The sequence below is a fragment of the Drosophila arizonae genome, chromosome X, assembly GCF_054131065.1.
Source record: "Drosophila arizonae isolate 15081-1271.41 chromosome X, UAZ_ARI_1.0, whole genome shotgun sequence".
NCBI classification, from domain to species: domain Eukaryota; kingdom Metazoa; phylum Arthropoda; class Insecta; order Diptera; family Drosophilidae; genus Drosophila; species Drosophila arizonae.
The window spans coordinates 24,033,410-24,057,586 of NC_142927.1; the positions used below are offsets into that span (position 1 = coordinate 24,033,410).

At 43.6% G+C, this 24,177-nt stretch overlaps 4 protein-coding genes and 1 pseudogene across 10 annotated transcripts in view; 2 read left to right on the forward strand and 3 right to left on the reverse strand.

Moving 5' to 3' along the window:
- Nucleotides 1-24,177, forward strand: part of Flo2 (flotillin-2) — a 125,443-nt gene that overhangs the window by 13,321 nt on the left and 87,945 nt on the right. The window lies entirely within an intron of this gene.
- On the reverse strand, nt 215-2,541 carry LOC108619303 (glucose dehydrogenase [FAD, quinone]-like). Its single transcript, XM_089473843.1, has one exon. The coding sequence runs from the start codon at nt 2,292-2,294 to the stop codon at nt 438-440; it is 1,857 nt and encodes a 618-aa protein (XP_089329969.1). The 5' UTR covers nt 2,295-2,541; the 3' UTR covers nt 215-437.
- Nucleotides 3,343-5,440, reverse strand: LOC149268038 (glucose dehydrogenase [FAD, quinone] pseudogene; annotated as a pseudogene).
- LOC149268039 (uncharacterized) lies at nt 9,942-10,677 on the forward strand. The gene has a single exon (XM_089473963.1). It carries the CDS (start codon nt 10,136-10,138, stop codon nt 10,601-10,603), a length of 468 nt encoding a protein of 155 aa, XP_089330089.1. The 5' UTR covers nt 9,942-10,135; the 3' UTR covers nt 10,604-10,677.
- On the reverse strand, nt 15,838-23,733 carry LOC108617988 (glucose dehydrogenase [FAD, quinone]). Its single transcript, XM_018013893.2, has 2 exons — nt 23,369-23,733; nt 15,838-18,646 (listed from the first exon to the last, which is right to left on the reverse strand). Exon 2 carries the CDS (start codon nt 18,448-18,450, stop codon nt 16,411-16,413), a length of 2,040 nt encoding a protein of 679 aa, XP_017869382.2. The 5' UTR covers nt 18,451-18,646; nt 23,369-23,733; the 3' UTR covers nt 15,838-16,410.

The window sequence follows — 24,177 nt, forward strand, 5'->3', positions numbered from 1 at the left end:
TAATTTATATTCATGAGCTACAAATAAAACTCCAGCTTGAGCTGAGTAATAATGAAGTGGAAATGAAACGCCAATGTCAATGTCAATGTCAAAGTCAAAACCAGTACCGGCATGCTCCCAAGCCCCAAAGTCGAAATGTTTATCACTGTTAAAAAATCTTCGCTGGAAAGTGGAGAGGAGAGTAGACGAGTCGAGCGGTCTAAAAACCAGTAAATCATTTTAAATGTCTCTTAGAGTATTTATTGTTGGCTTAGAGAGTAACTTAAATTAAGATCAGTTCATTATAGAGGTAAATAAATTGACAAGAAGATCTAAACAGCGACCCGTTCATGTGTATCCAGAGTAGATATCCGCTGAAAGCACTTGCAGTTGGGAATTGTAGAGAGCTGCTTAAACCTTAAGTAAGCGTAAACCTAAGCTAACGTTAGGCCCCGCACTTATTTGATATAGCCATAGTCCTGCTTGATCATATCGGCGGCCTTCTCAGCGATCATAAAGACCGGTCCATTGGGATGTCCAGACATGATCTCGGGCATGATGCTGGCGTCTGCAACACGCAAATTGCGTATGCCATGAACGCGCAGGCGCGCATCCACAACGGCCGCCCGATCTGACTTGGGTCCCATCTTGGCGGTGCCAGAGTAGTGATAAATGGTAAAAGTGAAGTGCCGCACGTAGCAGGTCCAGTAGGCCCAGCTCTTGTAGGGATGCTGCTTGCATGTGGGAATCTTACGTTCCCACAGCTTGGCGTTAATGGCCTTCATGCCTTGCTGCTCCATCAGACTAATGGCCTTAAGGAGGCCACGCACCGAAATGTCGACGTCATAGGGATGGGCGAAGTAGTTGGCATGAATCAGCGGATACTTGAATGGATCGCTGCTCTTAAGCATTATGCGACCGCGACTCTTCGGTCTCAGGATCATGGGGAAGATCATGAATGCGTTCAGCGACTTGTCCTCAATCTCGGCGAACAACGCATCGTAAATGGACTTCTTTAGGCCAAAGGCACGTGATATGGCTGGGTTGGAGGACATGGAGCCGCCGACCATAAACAGCTCAATATCTGGCCAGCCATCCTCGTCGCTCTCATGATCCAGATCCCAGAAGGCTATGGCTTCACAGCCACCGGGCGAACCGTACGGCCCCTCTCTACGGTTGAAGCGCGTCAGCCATGTGGGATCGGCAAAGTCCTCGAATTTCAGCGATGTTACGTTCGTTGTGAAGGTAACCGCCGGCGCTGTATGGTCCTGCAGATTGTAGCCCACAGCCAGATCTGCAATGGGCTTGATGCCCACCTCGCGCAGGTGCTTGGCGGGACCGACACCCGAGAGCATCAGCAGCTGGGGCGTGTTGATGGCGCCCGCCGAGACAATCACCTCCTTGCGGGCCAACACCTTCTGCATGCGTCCATCCGTCTGCACCATGATGCCATATGCGGTCTTTGTTTGCGGATCGATGAGCACCTTGGTCACCAGCGCGTTCTTCTTCACATGCAGATTGGGGCGTTTGCCCTTGATGGGGTAAAGGTACGAGCGATTGGAGCTCCAGCGCGTAGAGTTGCGTGTGGTCGTGTGCAGGAAGGCGACACCGTTCTGTATACGTCCATTGTAGTCGCGGTATTTCAAGCCATCCTGCTGCGCCGCCTCAACAAAGGCCTTCGAAATCTTGGAGCGCCAGTTCACATAGCTAATTTTCACTGGGCCATCGCGTCCGACCATGTCTTCCTCGGCATCTGGTACGCTGCTGCCCTCGTATTTCTTGAAATACGGCAGCACATCCTTCCAGCCCCAGCCAGGATTGCCCAGCTCCTCCCAACGATCGTAGTCCCGGCGATTGCCCCTTGTATACATCATGTAATTCAGAACGGAGCTGCCACCCATGACTTTGCCACGCGGCCAGTTGCAGCGATTGTTGTTCATCGCCAGGCAGGCGTGATCCGATGGCTGTGTGCGATACTTCCAGTTCATCTCGCCCAGCTGCAGAAAGTGCGCCACAATTGGTACGTCCATGACCAGGCGCTCCGGTCCGCCCGCCTCCAGCAGCAGCACGTTCCACTTTGGGTTCTCGGAGAGGCGTGCGGCCAGTGCACAGCCGGCGGTGCCAGCGCCGACGACTATAAAATCATATTCGGCGCCCATTTGTATGGTGTTGTCATAGTTCTCCAGGTCCACTTCCGTTTGGCCGCGTCGCAGAAAATTCAGAGTCTCCAGTATCACATTTTCGCTCTGGGCAGCAGCCAGAGCTAGGCCAGCCAGCAGCCACAGCAGTACTTGGCAATGATTCATTTTGGCCATGTTCTTAGATAGCACTTCACTTGCACTTTTCAATAAGTTTGTACAAATAAAAAATTGTAAAAAAAATCAAATTTAAAAGAGAACAGAGTTTGTTTTTAGTTCTTGATTGGTTCTAAGACGTGTTCGTGCGTGTTCGCCTTCAGAGTGCGGACTGTGCGCGCATGCGTGGCCCGTGCCGTTAGTTCGTCTTGCCCAATCGGAGGCTTAACTGGTAATGCTGGCAATCGCTCTGGCCAAGTTCAATTTAATATTAAATATAAGCGCCGCCGTTGCGGCCGAATCGTGTTTGCGAATCTTTTTCGGCAGCGGCTGCACGATCGGCTCCGCGCTCGTTGTTTTAGCGTCAACAATAACTGCCAAGAATCTTCAGAGTAGAAACTAGCAGCAGCATAGCCGCAGCCGCAGCAGTAGCAGTAGCAGCAGCAGCAGCAGCAGCCGCAGCATAGCCACAGCATTGCCATGACTGTCGACACGTTCACAAAATCAAATTGAAAGCCAGATTTGAGCGAACGCACTGACATTGACTTGAGCTGATCGTTCACATGATCACACAGCATCAGCTCCGACCATTGACCAAATTGCGGAAGCTGCGAAAAGCTCTGCACTTTGCAGGCGACCAAAGGGCAATCTAGGGCCCAAGCGATCATCGATAGTCTCGCTCAGAGATCAATATTCTGTTGCGCGGCCGATCAATGCGGAAGGGCGTCCAGCACGCGTTCAATTCATTTTTATTACCAATAATATGTCAACCCATCGAACAGCAAAACATAAATCTGTCTGGTTGATCAAGACAAGACAAGACAAGAGCAGAGCCAAGATCACCTATATGGTATGATATTTTATCAGAATTGATTTTTTGGCTTCGATTAATTGATTTTTGTTCATCGTTCCCTTTATTGAGCAATTTGTAGTTGGGCGATCGCTGAGGCTACCTCACATCAGTTTTACGATGCTTTACGGTTTATGCTTGAGGCAATTTTCCTGCTCATTCCTCAGTTTATCAGCTTTATGGATCTTTTCAATGATTAAACACTGAGCACAGCAGCTATGACTTTATATATATGACTTTAATCATTTATTTTATTTATTAGTTAACCCTTATAAATGTAACAACTTTTTGTTTTAACAAACGTTGTCTAATATCACAAATTTCCCAAGACTTTGCCTAATTTCCTTTATAATTCGTCCCTTGAACAAGCATTGCGAGCACGACTTTGGTATATATATATATCTATTATCTAGTTCCTAGGTATAGTTGTGATCCTGTTTGATCATGTCAGCGGCTTTCTCGGCTATTAAAAAGACTGGCCCATTGGGATGACCGGCAACTAGATAGGGCATTATGCTGGCATCCACCACTCGCAGATTGCTGATGCCATGGACGCGCAGGCGTGCGTCCACCACGGCGCTGGGATCGCTGCGGGGTCCCATCTTGGCCGTGCCAGAATAGTGGTAGATCGTGAAGGTGAAATGACGCGCATAGCACGCCCAGTAGGCATCGGTCTGGGGGCCGTGGTGGCGGCAGGCGGGCAGCTTCGTCTCCAGCACTCGGGCGTTGATCGCACGAAATGCTGGCTGATCCATTAGGCTGATCGCCTGTCGTATGCCGTGGACTGATATATTGAGATCGTAAGGGTGTGCAAAGTAGTTGGCGTCGATCAGTGGATGCTGCAGTGGATTGCGACTCTTGAGTCTAATGCGGCCGCGACTCTTGGCACGCAGTAGCATTGGAAAGATCATGAAGGCATTGCCATTGGTGCGCTCCAGTTCGCCAAAGACAGCTTCAAAGACGTCCGCCCGGATGCCGAAGACCCGTCGCAGTGCCGGATTCCAATGTATGCCGCTGCCCGTAACGAACAGTTCCATGTCCGCCCAGTCTTTGGTATCTTCTGTGGCATCCAGAGCATAAAAAGATATGGCTTCCACTCCGCCAGGACTTCGCAGTGGACCGTCACCACGCAGAAAACTGCCTATCGTATCGGTGTTTAGGACTTTGTCTAACTTCAACGTGCTGATATTGCACCGAAAGGTAATCGCCGGCGCTACATGATCCTGTAGATTGAAGCCCACGGCCAGATCCGCAATGGGCTTGATGCCCACCTCGCGCAGATGCTTGGCGGGCCCCAGACCGGAAAGCATCAGCAGCTGGGGCGTGTTGATGGCGCCCGCCGAGACAATCACCTCCTTGCGGGCCAACACCTTCTGCATGCGTCCATCGGTCTGCACCATGATGCCATATGCGGTCTTTGTTTGCGGATCGATGAGCACCTTGGTCACCAGCGCGTTCTTCTTGATGTGCAGGTTCCGTCGCTTGCCCTTGAGGGGGTAGAGATAGGCTCGATTGGAGCTCCAGCGCGTGCCGTTACCAATGTTGGCCTGCAGGTAGGAGACGCCAAGCTGATCCTGCCCATTGTAGTCCCGGCGCGTCTGGCCCGCCTGCTGCGAGGCCTCCACAAAGGCCGCGGCAATTGGCGTGTGATAGTCGGAGTAGCTGATCTTGACGGGCCCCTTTCGGCCATGCCGCGCATTGCCCGAGTCCGCATCTGGTATGAGCGAGCCCTCGTATTTGCGAAAGTATGGCAGTACCTCATCGTAGCCCCAGCCAGGATTGCCCAGTGCCTCCCAACGATCGTAGTCCCGGCGATTGCCCCTTGTATACATCATGTAATTCAGAACGGAGCTGCCCCCCATGACTTTGCCACGCGGCCAGTTGCAGCGATTGTTGTTCATCGCCAGGCAGTAGCTGTTGGAGGGCTGCGTGCGATACTTCCAGTTCATCTCGCCCAGCTGCAAATAGTGCGCCATAATGGGCATGTCCATGATGTAGTTTTCCGGTCCGCCCGCTTCCAGGAGCAGGACTTGCCAGTTGGGATTCTCGGAGAGGCGTGCGGCCAGTGCACAGCCGGCGGTGCCAGCGCCCACGACTATGAAATCGTACTCACGGAGCAGCTGATCGCGGTGATCAGAAGCCTCGAGATCCATTTGCCTTTGGCCACGTCGCAGCAGCTCAAGGCCATCGAGCAGGGCATTGCCCAAGTAGCTCTGGGCAGCCGCTGCGCCCAGGTACAGTAAACAGAGCAGGCGGGTCTGCATAATCAACCGGAGAGTCGCGCTGACAGCGAGCTACTGAATCGACAATTAGTTCGACAATAGATGAAAGATGAAAGGAAATTTCATACTTAATACTTGGTAATCGCATACATACGCGAGCGCATGTTTTAATTGCATCGAGACGTTGACTTCGGGTTGAGAATAGGTTAGAGTCGCACGCTGTGCGGGGCTAAAAAGTTAAGTACGCAATTTCATAGAGATGGTACGCCAAGAGACAGTTCAGAGCATGATTTATACAGTTAATACACTGTGCACTTGTGGCAATAATGGAATATCAAGAGTTGGCCTGAAACGCTTGACAAAAGTCTGCACAAGCTTAAGGAATACAATTCAATTGATTCTCTTAATAGCATGATCGAATGACCAATCAAGATCATAAAATTTGATCATTTATTTCAACAGTATTTAAATCATGAGAATTAATCAAGGCTGATCTAATTATCGACTTCAGTGAGAAAAAACACAGAAATAAAGGTCGTGCTTAGTGAATGGAATAAGATCGGTGAAGCGATATTAAGAAATGTCATTCAACGAAATCTAGTTTTGATGATATCTGATAATTTTGAGCGATTAACGATATTGAACTTATATCCGACACGAGAACCCGAAATCTGGCACACTTTAAGTGTCGAAACAAAAAAAAAAAAAAAAAAACAAGAAACAAGTTATGTGAGCTAGACAGAAATGGCTGTATATAGATTACATTGTTATCGGTAGGGACTATTTTAGGCAGAAAATAACTTATAGGGGTATATGAGGCTTAATGGCTCGCCTGAGCAATTTCCGGCACGTCATTAATATTATGTGGTATTAATAGATCTCTCAGCAAATTCTGAGTGCCTGGCTAGTAGATTGCAAGTGATCGTGGCTTATGCCTCGACGTATCTGCAATCAGTCGCATGATTCAACATTTTTTAAGGGCCCCCAATGCAGCCCATTGAGCCTCTACAGACCTCGCTGGGTTGTTTTGTAAAATTGTATAATTATTTCCGTTTGCATGTGAATTATTGTTAAATCGAGAAGAGAATGGCTTAGAATTAAAAGCCAACAGCAATGCCGGCTTATTGTTATCGCCCAAAGTCATAACATTGAATCGCAGAGCTCGTCTTGGTCTCTCTAGGCAACGCAACGTGGCATTCTTGGCTTGAAACTGTAAAGATGTAATCAATGAAAACTCAGCTCCATCCTAAGTACTCTGTGGAAAAATTAAGGACTGAGTTAAATCAAGTTTTCCCTTGAGTGTTTACAGATTAACCTGTAAGTTCAACTATGCATAGGCTCGTCAGTTTAATTATTATTTTTGCTGTAAGCTTACTTCAATTTCCAACACGTGTCTATCGTTTGTTAATTATTTTGGGAAGAACCTGGTTTTCATTCATGCGATAATAATTTCTTTTAATGATTATAAAATTATAGTTTGCAAATGCAATAATCAGATACTTTGTCGCACACAACAAATCAATCGGAAATGCTAAAATATTGAGCTAATCCAATATAGGAAAGCAATCGAATCAACATTTAAATTTCTCATAAAGTTTGAATTTAAGCGTTGCAGAAAAACCGATTCTATGATAGACTTGAAATACAAGAAATTTAATAGCGATAGACTGCTTCGAATTTCGTGTGACAGTGCCATCATTTCAAAGCACAAGTTCGATCTAAGAACCAGATTGACTTGAATTTAATATATATATATATATATATATATATTTTGTTTTTTGTTTTTAATTTTTAATTTAATTTTATTCTATTATGTAATATTCTTCACAAGTTCTTGGCAGAGCCACTAGGCGGGCTGGCGACCAAGGTCTGAGGCTTTGACAATCGATGACATTCAAGCAGCGGCATTCGAGTCAAGGTAGCGTCGCTGCCAATTGGTGCGCCATGTTGCAATTACATAAGTTGGCAGCGCGACGCGGCTCGTCTAACGGCAATCAGTGTTTTCAGAATACAATCGTTAGTTAGTCTTAGCTGCATATGCTTGCTGTTGTTGCTTTTTGGCGAGCTATCGAGAAGTTGTCTTTGACCCACTTCTCGGTCGTATAACTGCAGCCATATGCGCATTTTTGGCGCATTTTATTCGTTTTGGGGGACATGACTCTGAAAAATACTAAGAGGGCGTGGCTAGAATATGTGCTTATGTCTTCAAGCCGACTGAAAAGGTTTTCCAATGCTGGCGAAACTTTCATATATATCCATGGAATCTCTAGACTTGTCTAGTAAGAATGACTAAGCGTTTTTTTCTTTCTGGGGATTTCTCCCATGATATGCCGAGCAAATATTATGCGATCAGACAAAATTCTTAATTCGACTGGGTGTGCGACGAGTTTCAAACTTGTTTCTGGCTCTTCATTTATATGGGCCATAAATTATAAACAAAACACTGTAGAGATTGAGACGGACTGGAGTCTCTAGTGCTATGAAATTTATATGCATCTTCGTGTAGATTTCTTTGTTAAGGTAATTATTTAATTTCCGCAAATCCGAAAGGAAAGTATTTAGATTGGGTTAGTTAGAGTTTCGTGCCTTTAACCAGTTCGGATAAAAACACGTTTATCTCCTTCAACTATCTACATTAAAAAACAACCGTCCGATCAAGTACCCATTGGCACGTGTCACAAATTGGATTACAGATGTCTGTCTATCTCTCTCTCTCTCTCTCTCTAAATAGAATTGTCATAAATTGAAACTAATTCATGCTAATGATTCAGTCTAATTGCTGTTTAATGCACACATGTCTATTATTCTAAACTGATAAAATGCCCATATAATTTTAAGTCACATATCGCGTGGCGGTCAAGTGCCAAGGAGTGTATTTTAAAATTGTTTTTCTAGCCGACATTTGCATTAATTTGCTACACTTAAGGCGGCGACAGACTTTCGTAAATATTAATTTTACAAATAGCCGAAGACGAGGAAGAAGCAGACGCAGAAGCAGCTGTGGCCCCTCCTCTCCGTTAAATGACTTGACACAAAATATCCATAAATATAACCAAATATGAAAATAGTTATTTTTTTATTTTTATTTTTGTTTTGGTCTTTTGGCTTTTGGCAACGAGTAGAGATAGACACACAAAAAACTTCTTTGAACAAAATTTCTCAAGGTTGGCTAGAAAAACCCCGCAGAGAAACAAAAAAATTAATTGAAACTTGAGCTGATTGCAAGAGAGAACGTTAGAATTGGTGGTAAGGCGCAATGAAACCAGTTATGAAGTACTATATTGTAGCTACTGATGGCTGCAATGTGCAACTAATAGACATTAATGGAGAAAAATTAAATATGTTTACATCTTAGGTGATTTGCCTACCCACAAATGAGTTTTGCATAGATTTTTGCTGCTTTCGTGTAATAAATTGCATAACAAATTGATGAATTACATTGGGTAGTTAATGCTTAAAGGTATGCAGCGATCGTAAATTTTTCAAATAAAATTCTTATAGTATAGGAAAATTTGTCGCTCTGTTGTATTGTATATACATATATGTATATTATGCCAAGGTCTGGTCAATAATAATGTCTCAACACTCGATCGTGTACATGTATATATATATGTATGTACCTATACTCGACTCCATTTTAATTCTTGAGCACTTCAACTTAGGTATAATTTATGTACTAAAGAGTATAAAAAGGGTAGGCGTGGCATTCTCTAGTATTATACGAAAGCTACCCAGTGGCATAAGTGGGTCTAGTACAATGGACAGGATGAGCTGCTAGAGCATACTATATACTATACAATATACTACTTCAATATACTATTAGATTACTCAATCTAGCTATGTACTATATATGTATGTATACTACTAGATAATATATATTATATCTATGTGTGGAAAACAAAGATGGCTTCAGTGGGATCCAGTTGGAAATTGTAAGACGAGCTAGCTAAAATACGATCGCAAGATAATTGCTTAGGGTACTCTGAGGTGCTCCTTAGGTTAAGTTAGGTTAGGTTGGGGTTGGCATACTATGAACCACTTAATACTCTCATAAAATAGCTTACATAGATGACTTGAGATATGTGAACAACTGTGTCAAGTCGGTTGAAAAGGTAGGCAAAATAAGAGTAAACAAGTAAGAACGTTGCAGTCGGGCGTTACCAACTGCAGAATACTCATTCACATCCCATCAGCAATTTAGTGGCTCTGTTTTGAGTTCCCAGCTCTAATACTGTAGAAAATGTTTTTTTTTCTCCGATATGCCACGCCCCTAGTGCCCGTAGACATGTAATTTTGACATCGATATTTTTAGAATCATAGCATTAGCTCTAGGAGATATAATTTTACCCGATTTGCCACGCGATTTGCATTTTCCGATTTGCCATGCCTCTAGTAGATTCGAAAAATTTTAACATTTAGAAATCGGAGATCTATACGAGTATGTTTCAAATCTCAAGGTTGTAGCATCAATAGCGCCTAAAAAACTGCGCTCATACGAACAGACGGGCATGCACACAACCAATATACTCATTTCACTTTCGTGAATGAGCATAAAAATTGAAGAAGTTACAGCTTACAGAAGTAGGCTAAGTAGGGGTACAATTTGAATAGATTTAGGAAGTAGGCATACAAAGGAACATTCGACTAGGCAAGTTTTAGTAAGCCGGCACCTGGCTCTCCAATTTTTTTCGTCCTCTAAATTTTAAAGGCAGTTGAATTGTGGAGATAAAATCAAAGCAATTGCGCATTGCACTGAGCGCATTTCACACATATTACGCAAAGCCAGCAATATGTCTAGCTCCAGTGGACTGCAGCTCAAGGAGCTGAAGCAACAGATCAGCCCAAAGTGCCGCAGCGAGGAGGATGTCTCCGGCATACCAGAGCAAGTGGATTCGGCTCTGCATGCAAAGCCCGGACTATCGAGGGCTGACTTGACTGACGATTTGCCATCGATGCGCCCGCCAGCGCCGATCATACTCGCTGGCATAGCCGAGCAGCCAATTGGCATGAATTATATTGAGGAGCTGCCGGGCTCAAGCTGGGAGCGCGTGATGAGAACCGTGGTACGCTGTCTGATGTACTGCATCGATCGCATTGCCTCTGGCTTTGGGCTGAGCCGCCAGCAGACGACCTGGTACAAACACTGCTGGGACAGTCCCACTCCCCATCCGCGTGGCATCAGTTTCCTGGGCGCCAATGAGATGTGCATAGCTCCGGTCTCGCTGATGGAGGAGCTAGCTGACGATAACGATATTTGATTGTACATCATTTTATTTTTATTTATTTTCTGGAAGTATTAAAAAATTTTCGGAGCTTTTTGGGGCTTGTTGAATTATAATGTTGTTTAATTGCATGAGCATTACGGATGACATTAAGATCAGTTTTATAAATTTATTTATATTACTGTGGACAATTTGATATTATATATTAAAATTGCTTGTTATTACTATCTTAACACTTGTTAAGATAGAATATCATACTGTAATGAGTGTTTGCAATCCTCTCTAATGGAGTTAAATTTTTATTGCTAGCTCAAAATGATCATTTATCAAGGATATTTATAGCCAGTCACGAGATGAAATGAGTTTATTGGTTTAGTGCAATGTTCATTCACTACGCCGAGAAAATACTCTGTGACTTTTGTGGGTTTGAGGGGTAAGCTCTGACATATTACAGCTATGTTATCTATAGGCTCTTTTAAGGATTGGTCAAATCTATATTCTAACGTATATGCTACAGTTCTGCGGTTGGAAATCTTAATTAATGAATTTGACAAAAGTTCTGTCAAGAAAGAAGGAAAAAAGTATTATTCAGTCGTTAGAGCCGAACTGCAACGATTTTATTTGACTAATAATTTAGATAACAAGAAAAACAACTTTAATTCATCTTTTCTTTATACATAACGCTCATACATTATATGTAAAATCTTGATCGCAGCAACTGTTTTGACAGCTGTCTACGCCCGTTTTGTGTACTTCCTTCTTGTTGTTTCGTTTTGCTAGAGCTTGAACTCTGTTTGTCTAGTGACACTTGGAAATAATTGCTAACATACATATATCTAATTGATTGGAGGGATCAGTCAGCTGGGAGTTGACGTCACTTCCACATTGTTGAGCACAAACATCAAAAGTCAAATAATTGCACACTTTAAAGTGCTTAGGAGTTGAGCACAAACAAAATTGCTACCAAAATAATTGAGAGCCCAAGTCAATTGAATGGAATGGAATGAAATGGACGGACTGACAATCGGTGATGATTGCCGGAGTTGCGATCTGACTCAGAGCATGCCATTGTCCACATGCTCAGCAATTGTGTGTTATGTGGTCAAATAACAATCAAATAAAATACCAATATAAAATTTATGAAACAAGTCGAATGCTTAATACCCTAAAAAAGAATGAGAGAACGGACTGGCAGGGAAATCATCCGGTAGACTATATCAAACAAAGAAGTTCATCGAATACTTAGTACCGGAAATAAAATAAAGACTTCGGGTTCGTTGCTAAAGATACGATAATCATACGATAATAATTGGATTCGCCAGAATATATAGAGTATAGCATAATTCCTACACATTATCGAATCGACTATCAATGAACCAGACCGTGCTGATACGGATTATAATACCTAAGAGAGATATCTCTTATAGCAATATCACAATACCTTTCTGGTAAGAGTATACATTTGAGTTCAAACTCAAAACGAGATGTTATTCAACCGAAAAGGTTAGGCTAGTGAACCGAAAGTGCTGCGTCACGGCTCTCATCGGACGTACACTCGATAAGACGATTGTCCGATTTGCTATGCCGCGTTGCGATTTCCATACAGTTAATTGATTAATGAGCAATCGAGCAATTACAAATTATTAATAGACACATTAGATGATGAAAAGACGACAAAACAAAGCAAAGGCAATGGAATCGAATGTGCTCAACTAGAAGATACCCAAAATAGTTGTAGCTAAACTTTAAAGTTTTTCTCATTTACGTTCAAGGAACAAGATTTTTATTCATTAATATGATGTTTACAAAAAGAACGTCTTCAGATAATAATACTTTTATAGGCTCTTAGATATTTTAATTTTCCTCTCATATTGTTCTGTGCTGAAACAATATACCTGTTTTATGCACATTAAATGCTTATATCAAAAGGTCTATTTTCTACATATATATATATATAAAATAATTTATTTCCTATGTGCTATTCGAACTGCCGGCCCATTGCCCTATTTCCGAACATAAGCAACACCCAGATGATCTAATTAAGTCAGGGCCGTCTCTTAATGTTCTAACGAACCAGTTCCACAGACCCAGCTACGATAATGATGCTGCCGATTATGCGCAGGCTAAGTGTAATCTGTAAGATGAGACGATTATAGCTGCTTAGGTACAGGGTCAGAAACTCAAGAGGCGACCGGTTGAGCGTTAAGTGTTCTACAGATAAATAAACAAACAAAAAAATATTTCCGTCTCCGATACACAATCATTAACAAACATTTCAATGTGACGTTGTAGTTCTCCAAACAACATTAATAATTAATAATAAACGATCTCTCTTTCTTTCTCTATCTTTTGCAGGTGAGCTCCAGCAACAGAGTTGACTTCGTGCGTGGTAAAAACTTCTTAGCCCTGAAATTCTTATGATTTTTTTTTTTTTCATTTCATTTATTGAGCTACAGATCAAGTTCAGTGGGTCGGGGTCAACTGGGTGGGCTGCGTGAGTTGGGTCTTGTCTAACGGATTCACATGCAAATGCTAATTGACAAACCGTATTGGAGTATAACAAGTTTATTAACCTCTAAGTGGAACATAGCGACGACGAAAAAAGGAAGTTCATGCATTCAATATTAAAACAATAACAAGTCACACTCCGAGCCGTAGCGGTAGATGATATTACTTCCGTCAGCCATTGACCCAGTTGATGCTTCGCATTGGCTTCAGTTTTGCATTGCCAAATTTATTTTTATGTATATATATATATATATATATATATATATATATATATATATCTATATATATATAGTTTAATTTGGCTAGATCGGCTGAAGGGCGAATTGGTGACAAGAAGCGGCACCATCAGCTGTTCGATTGCGTTCGCAGACAACTCTGCGTATACTTAATGTTAAGAACTCTTTTATACGTGAATTGGGAAAATGCTCTGTGCTTGGTTTATACCACATGCAAAATTCGCTTTTAAAAACTATTTTATTTCTCAAGTTTGGATAGTTGAGTAAAGTTGATCTTACGGCTCAGACTATTTACTTCCAGCTGAAATTGTTGACTTTCGCTTTTATGAACTTAGAGCTTCTTAAGGCTAGCTAGCTTATGGATACCCTGTACTGAGCCACAGATTGCATACAAACGCCCACAGTCTCTCTCAGAGCTCAACAGATCTCGAGAGTAACTTTTCTGTGGGCCGAGAAACAGTTGAGCGTGGGCAGCATAAAACCAAACCCGTTAATAATGCTCGACTGTTAGGCATTTGGAAGGTGCATAAAATGAGAGAAGAAGAGCCGAGCTGGCTGGCTGGCCGGTTTATGCACAGGGTATGGTCTGAGCCGAAGACGACCTTCAACTGTGCGCTGTGAACCGTCCGCTGACCGTTAACCAGGTGTAAAGTGTAGCTGTAAAATGGTCAAAATGGTCAAGTCTTGCAGCTTGGGTAAGCTTTATTAATTAGTCAACTAAATTATCATTTTTATTGCCGTACGAAACCGAAGCCGAAGCCAGTTTCTAGTCTCATTTTTTACTGCTGCCTTTATGGTTTTTACTGCATACAAATTGTGAATTTTTTCGTGTTACATTTTGGGAATTTTTGGAATTTTTTGACAGGGCCTGAGCTTTTGGCACCTCAAGTGCGTCTCAAATGAGAAACACTTCCGCTTTTGTTTTCTAGCTGGAACAATGCTAAATGCAAATTTGCATTGATTAGACCGTCGATTCGAAGTGAGTCAAATAAACTGAGTTTCCGGCTTCCGATATTATGGACATGAAAATTACTTGCGAAGGCCGCCAAATCGAAGCTGTTAAGATGATTTATGGCCCAAGTACTGGGCGTTGCTTACGACCAGTTCGTGTCTTGTGGCCAAGTTCAAAGTTGAATTGATCGCCCTTCGTCAATGCCATCGAAAAGTTAGAGTATGGAAATCAATACATCCATCTGTCTCTTTGTCTGTCTGCCTGCCTTACTGTTCCTATTGTTTCGTTGTGCCGCTTTCTGTGGCTTTTGTTTGGATAACGCTGCAACGGCGAGTCATAAATTCAACTAATTTCGTTCAATTTGCATTTGCGTGTCGCCTGGTGCTTTGTCATTTAATGACTGCGCCCAACTGTTGTGCTTCATAAATATTTTCCGCCAGATATGGGCACTGTGCTCAAGTATCGTTCATGGATTGAGCGATATTAAATAATACGAAAGCGAATCGTGAATGACGTGTCTCACCGTGGCCCATTTATTAGATTACTTGTGGCTTGAGTACTAGGCCATTAGTAGGGATATAATTTTATCTTGCCTGATGGGCATTACTTGATGGTAGTTTTAATTAGAATTAAACCCGCGATGATGATTATAGAAATGATTTAAATATGTGATAGCATAACTTAAAATTGAATTGTATTAGTGGTATTATGTTACGATATATTTCAGTTCAAATATCGTTGTAATTTATGATCGACCTCGAGCTATCGATCTAATGCCTTCTTTATGGAGTGATATATAAAGCATTGCAACTTTCGATACAACTCACAAATATTAGATTTATCGCATAGGATTACGACTACCGATAAATTATCGATCAGTTGCAATAGTGTGACATTTATCATCAAGAATCTCTCATATATGTAAGCTACCGATATAATGCACAGTTATGGCATTCATCACATGCAAATTAAACTATCGATATACATATATATTTATTTGTTTCAACTTGTTTATTCATGGCATCAGCTAAATATTCATCGTTCGCTTTCTATTGCCATCTCTATGGACACGCCCCAATTATTTGCGGTTGACAAACATGTGTGTTGCCTGCTTTTAGGCAGTTGACATAAATTGTTGAAATTGTTGTTGCCTGCTATATTGTTCATTGGAAAGAGAACCTGAAAAGTATTATGTTTATTAAACAAGCAGAAACTCGTGCAGCTATGTATATAGGACTAGTCTATTATTGTCGTAGTGTATATTCTTAGAAATGAATTGCTCTCTATTGTTTCAAACTGTCCAGCTATACTAAAATATCAAATATCTGAAATTGAGCTACCTCCCTTTAGGTTCTTCCGATATAGTATGTACAGTCGAGTCTCGATAATTCGTACCCCACTATGTCGAAAATCGCTATAAATCGAACAAATTCTTTCCCCTTGATAGAAATTCGCTCTCAATAATTCTCGATAGTTTAAATTTCTGTGTAAATCGAAAAAATAAAACTGATTCGCTTGCCATTTCGAATTATAGGAATACTACTGTATATACATATGTATACTATTGTGTAATAAATTGTTCATAATATATTTTATTTATTAAATAGAATAATATTTTAATGCATATATAAATAATTTTTGTGTGTTGCTTACAAATAGTCAAAAAAATAGTTTGCATACATTAAACTAATTAAATATTATAAAAAAATTAAATTATTTAAAAAATAATTGCAAACAATTGCTATGTTATGTCTAACTAGAGTCTAGAAATTATATACGATACATAACTATGACTCGATTTCATGCATGATGCCATTGCATTCATTATGTTGCGATTGGATGGAAAACCGATTGTTGTTTGTGTGTTGTTGCTGTCGTTGCTGGGGTGTTATGTGACAGAGCCCAAACAAAAAAAAAAAAAAAAAACAAAAAAAAAGAGCGTGTGTTGTTTGCTTTAACACTAGATTGAAACAATGGCAAACTTTAGTCTGAGATTCGACAACAGCGAATAGCAAATAGCAAACAACAAACAGCACAGAAAAAAAAAACAAGACATTGTTTATAGGTCTGACTGTCCGTTGGTTCGTGTGTTTTTAAAGCTAGTTGACCCCTGAGCGCACCTGACCCCTGCCCCACGACTGACTCGGCTAACTGCTTGTCCGGCTGTCAGCAGCTGTTGCTGTTAGCGTCACGTTGCTGCTGTCTCTGTCGATGTTGCTGTTGGTGAAGTTGCTGCTGCTGTAAATGTTGCTGCTAGCTGCTGACATGCTGTCGCCGTCGCTGTCGCTGTAGCCGGGGCTGTCCTGCCGCTTCACCTTATACTCGGGATTGTGGAGCCAGTCCTCCTTGATGAGATCGGCGCCCTTTTCGGCTATCATAATGACGGGAGCATTCGTGTTGCCGCTGCTGATGGTGGGCATGATGCTCGCATCGATGACCCTCAGGCCGCGCACGCCGTAGACGCGCAGGCGCGGATCGACGACCGCCTCGGGGTCCCAGCTGGGGCCCATTTTGGCCGTGCCGCATGGATGATAGATGGTCATGGATATGGTGCGCACCTGGCACTCCAAGTAGGCGTCCGACAGAAACTTGTGCTGCTTGCAGTTGGGCAGAGGCTTGCGCCAGAGCCGGCTGCCGAATTGCTTGAACACTTCCGCCTCGGCGACGCGCAGCGCTATCTTGGCGCCCTCCACCAGAGTCTTGGCGTCCAGCGGGTCATCGAAATAGTTGGCATTGATCAGTGGATAGTGAAAGGGATTCGCGGAGCGCAGTCGCACGGTGCCTCGGGAGCGTGGACGTAGCAGCAACGGCATTATGGTCCAACTGTCCTTGTTAGCAATGGGATGATAGACCTCCTGGTAGACGGACTCCTTCAGGCCCATTACCTTCTTGACACGCGCCCCATTGTCCGAGTTGATGGAGGCGGGCGCCATGTGGAACTGTATGTCCGGCCAGTCGATGCTGCGATTCGAGTACGGCGTATGCACGAACGCCAAACCTTCGACGCCGCCCAGTGTGGTCATGGGTCCGCGCTCGCGCAGCACGTACTGGAAGGTCACGGCGGTGGGATTGAAGCGATCCTGCACAATGGCCACTGGCTTGTCCACGAGAAAGGTGAGGCCGCCCATGCCCACATGATCCTGCATATTCTCGCCCACGGGCAGATCTTGCAGCACCCGTATGCCATGCTTCTCCAGATGCTTGCTCGGCCCCAGGCCAGAGAGCATCATCAGCTGCGGCGTGTTGATGGCGCCCGCCGAGAGAATGACCTCCCGGCGTGCTGCAATGCGATAAACCTTGCCGTGCTTGACAAACTCCACGGCCTGGGCACGCATGGTGCCCGGCTCGATAATGACCCGGGTCACATGCGAGTTCATCGACAAATGGAAGTTGGGACGTTGCCGTATGGGACGCAGGAAGGCCTTCGCCGTGGAGCAGCGTGAGCCGCGCCGTATGGTGCCCTGCGCAATCATGAAGCCCGCCTGCTTTGCGCCGTTGATGTCCCGATTGTCGTAGCCCAGCTGTGTGCCCGCCTCCACGAAAGCAGCGACCAGGGGCGTATGCCAGGGCGACTCCTGCACAGTGAGCAGTCCGCCGCGACCGTGATAGGGGCTGTTCGATAGATAGGGATTGCGATTGTCCTCGGACTTCTTGAAATAGTGCAGCACGTTTTCATAGTCCCAGCCGGGATTGCCAAGCGCTGCCCAATGGTCGTAGTCGTGCCGATTGCCGCGCACATAGAGCATATAATTCAGTACGGATGAGCCACCCAGAACGCGTCCGCGCGGCCAATTGCATCGATTGTTCTGCATGCCCAGGCATGCCTTGGTCGAGGGCTCCGTCTTGTAGGCCCAGTCCAGCTTGCTCAGCTGCAGGTAGGCGGCCAGCGAGGGCACGTCCGATATCTCGTTCTCATCCGGCCCGGCCTCAATGAGCAGCACCTTCCACTTGCGCACCTCGCTCAAGCGATTCGCCACCACCGCCCCGGCCGAGCCGCTGCCCACGACTATGAAATCGTACTCCGGCCACAGGTTGAGCTGGTCGAGTGGTCGCGATTCCGGATCCACTGCATCGTAGCGGTAGTAGGTGATGGCCGCCAAGAGCAATGGTATCAGCCACAGCCCAGTGGTAACCACTCCAAATGTCGACTTGATGACAGTCGTGATGAAGAGAAGATTCAATACCATCTTCGATGTTCAATGATGACGTTTGGGGTTCGCTTAGGATTTACTTTATCTTTCTTAAGGGTTGAGTGTCTTCCTCTCTCTCTCTAGGTCTTCCTTTTCTTGTGCATGGCGTGGCGTCTATCACCTTCCGCTAGGCCAGCTGCTCCTGTTCCTACTCCTGCTGCTGCTGCTGCTGTTAGTACTTCACACTCGATAGCTGTAAGAAGAGAAACTTTGTTAATTGTCATAGATGGAAAACTTTTTATAAAGGTATTCGAATCTTTTACAGCTGTCTTAAGACATGGGAATGTTGGACCAGTCTAAGATCAATTAGCCCCAAAGTCGCTAGACTGTCTCTACCGCTCGACAGATTCTCCTTTAAGCAATGAACTTTGTAAGGTTCTCTTGCTTGTTTAGACTCAAGATTTGAATTTCTAATGGCCTGTCTGTATATAGAAAGCAACTTCTACCCACTGATCTGATCAGCTGTCAACCTACAGGGCTCAACGAGGCTTGAACGTCGAGAGACCCCAACGTCATGACTCTCTGATCCCAAGTGGAAGATTGATTGGCAGTACGTGCCATAAGACGATGCACTCCCCTGCTTGCAGTTAAGTTTCAATTCAAGTAAATTTTACAGCATTTTGGCCTGGGGTGCCAGAGCATGTAGGCCCAATCAAAAGTTGTGGTACCGGTACGGCAGCCGTTGCTGTTGCAATTGGTGCATTCGAAATCATCCTCAATCTGTTGGCCATTGTTGTGATATGCGGCTGGCTGCCATTGCATTGATTGCAGTCACAGTTTATTGTGGCAATGCAAGCAAAGCCCCCCACCTGTCTCGGCCGCACAGCGGAAAGGGCCTTTGGCGTTTGGCAGTGGCGGTCGTGCGCGACCTTGACGGCTATTGCGGCCAATATCGTTAAAGTGTGGAAAAAACGCAACCGCTTTTGGCAGCCACAACAAATGCGGCTTATAATGAATGTAAACCACGCAAAATGCCGTTCAAAACTGCAGCAGCAACAACAACAGCAACAAAAGCAGCAGCAGCGATAGCAATAACAATACACATATACAAAAGTATCTTTTGTTGTTGCTACTTCTGTTTGTCTTTCAAATCGTGGGCCATTCGTTTTTATTACAATATCTACAAGCTCTGATGTAATAGCTACCAAAATGTTTGCTTTTGTTGCTAGTTGTTGCTCGTTGTTGTTGCTGTTGCTTGTTGCTGCTGTTGTTGTTTTTGCTTTCGGTTATAATTGACGCTAGCTTGCGCGCTCGATTGGTAAATTTCTACAAATCTACATACGAAATATCTTTTTGTTGTTCGTTTACTTATCGGACTGAGCATAATTCATTTGCATTGTCATTCGATCAACCGTTAAGACTGAACAACAGCAATAGCAACAGCTGTTGTCACATTGCTGTTGTTGTCGTTGTCGTTGTTGTTGTTGTTGTTGGCTTGTTATCGCGCGGGTGTTGAAACGTGCAGCATTGCGTCGCTAGGCCGCCCCGTTGACAGTTAGGCTTTTTTGTTAGCCAGCCAGCCGGCTAGGCACAGTGGGTCCAAACAGCAACCGACATCGGCCAGGTAGAGCAGCAACGACAAATGCCAACTACTTGGTTCCCACCAGCTGATTCATGCATTACACACTCTGTGGTGTCTACCATAAATAACAGTAAACATATGAGAAACTACCTTTTAGACAACGAGAGCAACGCCTCATTGTTTGGCTTTGGATGATATTTATACACTTAACTTTAAAATCGCAAAGGAAGTATATTATATTTAATGAACTGTTTAAGCTGCCTCACAGTACAGTTAAACTTCGATATAGATGCACGTCATGAACAAATATTTAATAGAGAAGTAGAGCCCTACTGGTATCATCGATAGGAGATATTGGAAAAAGCTATGCAAAATTTGTATGAGGATGGATTGAGGTAAATATCTGCTAAGTTTGTCGGATATTTGCATATATACCCTATCAAATATCAAATAGAGCTCAGTTTTGCTTATGTCTGCCTCTACGTTTGATTGTCTTTGCGTAGATCTGAGAAGCTAATGATGCTTTCAATTATTTAAGTATAAAGAGATATGTCAATCATACGTATAGTTTCCCAATTTAAGCACAAATCGATAAATATCGATACATATCAATAGCCTTGCAATTTACCAAAATCGATAATTATCGATTGTATATTCTTTCACCTGAAGTACATAGAGAAATGCTATTCCTTATCTTTTGCTTAGCTTTCAGTATTATTTCATTTACGTTTTCAGTAAGTCAGGGTATTCACCCAGTTGACGTTACATTACGCCCCTCTCTGTGTCAGTGTACAACCGTGCCGCTCAGTCGTTATTGCTGCTTGACTGCGCCCAAGTGAAAGGCCAAAGGCTGCTCATCAGCTCTGGCTTTGACTGGTCTATGACTCTAGGCTCATGTTGCTAATGTTTCAGCGCTTTCGGAACGCATCCAAAAAATAGTGAATACAAATAAAGAAGCAACAGGTGGCTCCACAATTTATTTTTGCGACTGAAGTTGTAATTGAAACTGAAACCGAAACCCGGGACCAACGCGCACGCATTTCAGATAATTTCCAGCTTTGGTTGTTGTGCGAAAAAAGAAAAAAAAAAAACTACGAGCCAAAACTAAATGAAATGTTTGTAAAAATGTCGAAAAAAAAGTGGCACAAAATTGGGTCAGCGACAAACAAGTTTATTGAGTTGCAGAGAGAAAGAGAGAGGGAGAGAGATCGTGAGGATTGCCTGTGGTGCCAGGTAGGCCAGGCCAAACCAGTTGGGCATCTCGACTAAAAGCGACTGCTATTGTTAGCTCTTGCCAAATGAGTTAAGTATGTCTGTGTGTGTGTGTGTAGGTGTGTGTGTGTGTGTGTGTGTGTGTGTGTGTGTGAGTCAATTAGGTGCAACATTTCCTGGACCTCAGCCATTGAAGGCCAAGCCCATGCGCTGCAAATGTCAAGTTTGACACGCCCACGCACAGCCATTGCCTCTGACGGATGCGTTAAGAGTTGACAGGCAGCCAAAACAACAGAGTGAGCGCAATTAAAATGATTTTGTGCGTTAATTTGGCGTGAGCCATACACAACACAGACACAAACACACACACACACACACAAATAAACCCAGAGCCGCAAGAGGCCAAAGTCAATGGCCAGCAACAGCAACAGCAGCAACAGCAGCAACAACTTGAGTTTTGCTCTAGGTTGTTGGGTTGTCGTCAGCTCTCGGGGTCGCTAATGTCAGTCACCTTGACAGTCGTCAAACTCACAAACTACCAACAATCAGTTCGGGCAGCGCGTGCCACTTGGGTCAATGTGCCAATGGGAACAGCAGCAGCAGCAGCAGCAGCAGCAGCCACCAACAGCAACAGCTTGATTCACTTGCAGCAGCAATTGTTGCTTTTGATAATTAAGTTAACAGTTGAATGCGTAGCGGCAAATTTGTTATTTAGCTGTGATTTATTTAGCTGCAACAACACCCAGCTAAATTGCATTGTTTAATTGTTGCTGTTGCTGTTGCGGCTGCTGCAACATTGGCTAATGCGTGCGCCCAGTTCATTAGTCAATTGCGCGTTTGTGTCCTAAGTCTTTTTTCTGGTGCAGCCGAGCGAAGAATTCAAACCAAATTGCATTAGCCAAGCCGGTGCGATGTGATTCACAGCGTTGCCAGATGTTGCAGAGAGCATATTTAAGACCTGCACTAAGCTCCGGTTAACTTTTAGTCAGCTCTGCTCTTGTCAAATTAACTTTTATTTAGTTGATTGTTTACGATGACTTGTTTATGTCAACTTTAACAGGCACTTTTAAGAGATCTAAATATACGAGTTTATTGAGGTTTACATATATTCATGTCAAAGTTGACGAGCACCTAAAGGCCAATAAAATATGCAAATTATTGGTTTCACTCAGCTGTGGCCACATATATCACTTGTTGACATTGACATGCGCTTTAACGTGGACTTTAAATTTAATTTTGTTCAAGCTATTGCTTCTTCTTCCGCAAATTAACCCGCATCAGTTTGAATGCATGCCAGCACTCTATATTCAACTAAGTATCTTGATATCTAACTGGACACGAGGATAGCCAGTGTTGGTTAAGTAATTGTGACATGTATTTCCTTGAGATTCTATGAATTCCGATAGATTATTGCATGGCTGCCCTGGTTCTCGCATAAATATCAATCGATTATCGATTATCGATTATTTGCGGTTTTGACTTATGATTCTCAAACAGTTTCAGCGTAAGTTTGATTCACTCTCTCGCTGGGCGCGGGGGGAGGAGGTGGGAGTTTCAGCTCTGCTTGCAGAATTGTTGTTTGCCCATGCTTGACAAAAAGAGTCACAGTTTGTAGTTGCCATTGTTGTTGTTGTTGCTGCTGCTGCTGTTATTGCTGTTGTTATTGTTGGTGTTATAGCCTACTTATCTACGAAAGTGCTGCGTCAATGTTTTTCTTGCTTTTCCTTTTACTCATGTATCCCATATATCTTTTCAAATGTATCCCGCAGTTGCTGTTTTTGTTGCCTTTTTATTTTTGTGGGCGATTGCAAAATGTTGCCGCTTGCAATCGCCGTTGCCGCTGCGCATGCTGTTGCTGTTGCTACTGTCGTTGTTGTTGTTGTTGTTGTTGTTGCTGTTGTTGTAGTCGCACTTGAGTGCCTTTTGCATTTGCCCAAAACGCAGAGCATATGGGCTTTTATTACTATTTTTGTGAAGGGTACTACTGCCAGCTTGAGTCATTAGGTCCGGCAAAAGTTGCCACAGCTGCACCTGCAGCTGCGCCTGCATCTGCAACTGCATCCGTTCCTGGCAAAGGTTTCACTCCCAACAACATTTCCTTTCACACACATATATAGATCGAGACACACACGCACACACACGCACACAGCTGTTTCCTTATCGATAGAAATCGTTGCTTACTTGAAATTCTACGCGCACGAAACACACAATTCGCTTGACTTATGGGTGGGCGGGCAGCTCAGGCGGATACTGTGCGCATCGATGCAAACAAAAAGCGAAAAAAAAAAATGTTTGTTGATTTATGTATATCGTATAACGTTTATCGTTAATCGCTCTCGCTCTCTCTGTGGGTGTGTGGAGCTGGAGCTTTGCGACCGTGCGGCTGTGTTGCACGCTTTCAACTGAACGCAAAGTTTAACGCGAAATCCGTGCAAACGAGCCAAGCGCCGACTGCGGTGCTCGCGACGTCAGCAGCATCGTCAACTGTTTGGCAATAGCAACAGCAACAGCAACAGCAGCAGCAGCAGCAGCAGCAGCAGCAGCGGCAATTGCGCTGACAACAACAACGACAGCAACAGCAACTAAGCCAAATGGTTAGCAAGCGAGCAGCTGTTGCATATTATTGGCACATTGGCATCAAACTTGTTGTCCCTCGAACATGTTTGATGCGCTGATAAGACATGATTAAACACGACATTGAAGAGCGAGCAGATAGTAATGCCAGTGGGAGTCACTGAGAGACTTGTAGAAATAAATAATGATAGCAATAAGAATAAATTTCATCTGATGAGAGGCTTGAAGACTCAAGAAGCTCTCCATTGACTATGACGATAATTAAAAGTAATTATTGTGTTCCGCATAAAAATTAATGTATTTGTTACTTAGTTACAGTTTAGATTATGGATCTGGCAATGCAAAAAATAATACAGATGATAATGCTGATATTAATTTATATTAAGAAGAGCTCCAACTGAAAGAACTGATCGTGC

Bases quoted from the DNA above. Each gene is read 5' to 3' on its own strand.
- LOC108619303 (XM_089473843.1), bottom strand. From the start codon at position 2,294: ATGGCCAAAATGAATCATTGCCAAGTACTGCTGTGGCTGCTGGCTGGC.
- LOC149268039 (XM_089473963.1), top strand. From the start codon at position 10,136: ATGTCTAGCTCCAGTGGACTGCAGCTCAAGGAGCTGAAGCAACAGATC.
- LOC108617988 (XM_018013893.2), bottom strand. From the start codon at position 18,450: ATGGTATTGAATCTTCTCTTCATCACGACTGTCATCAAGTCGACATTT.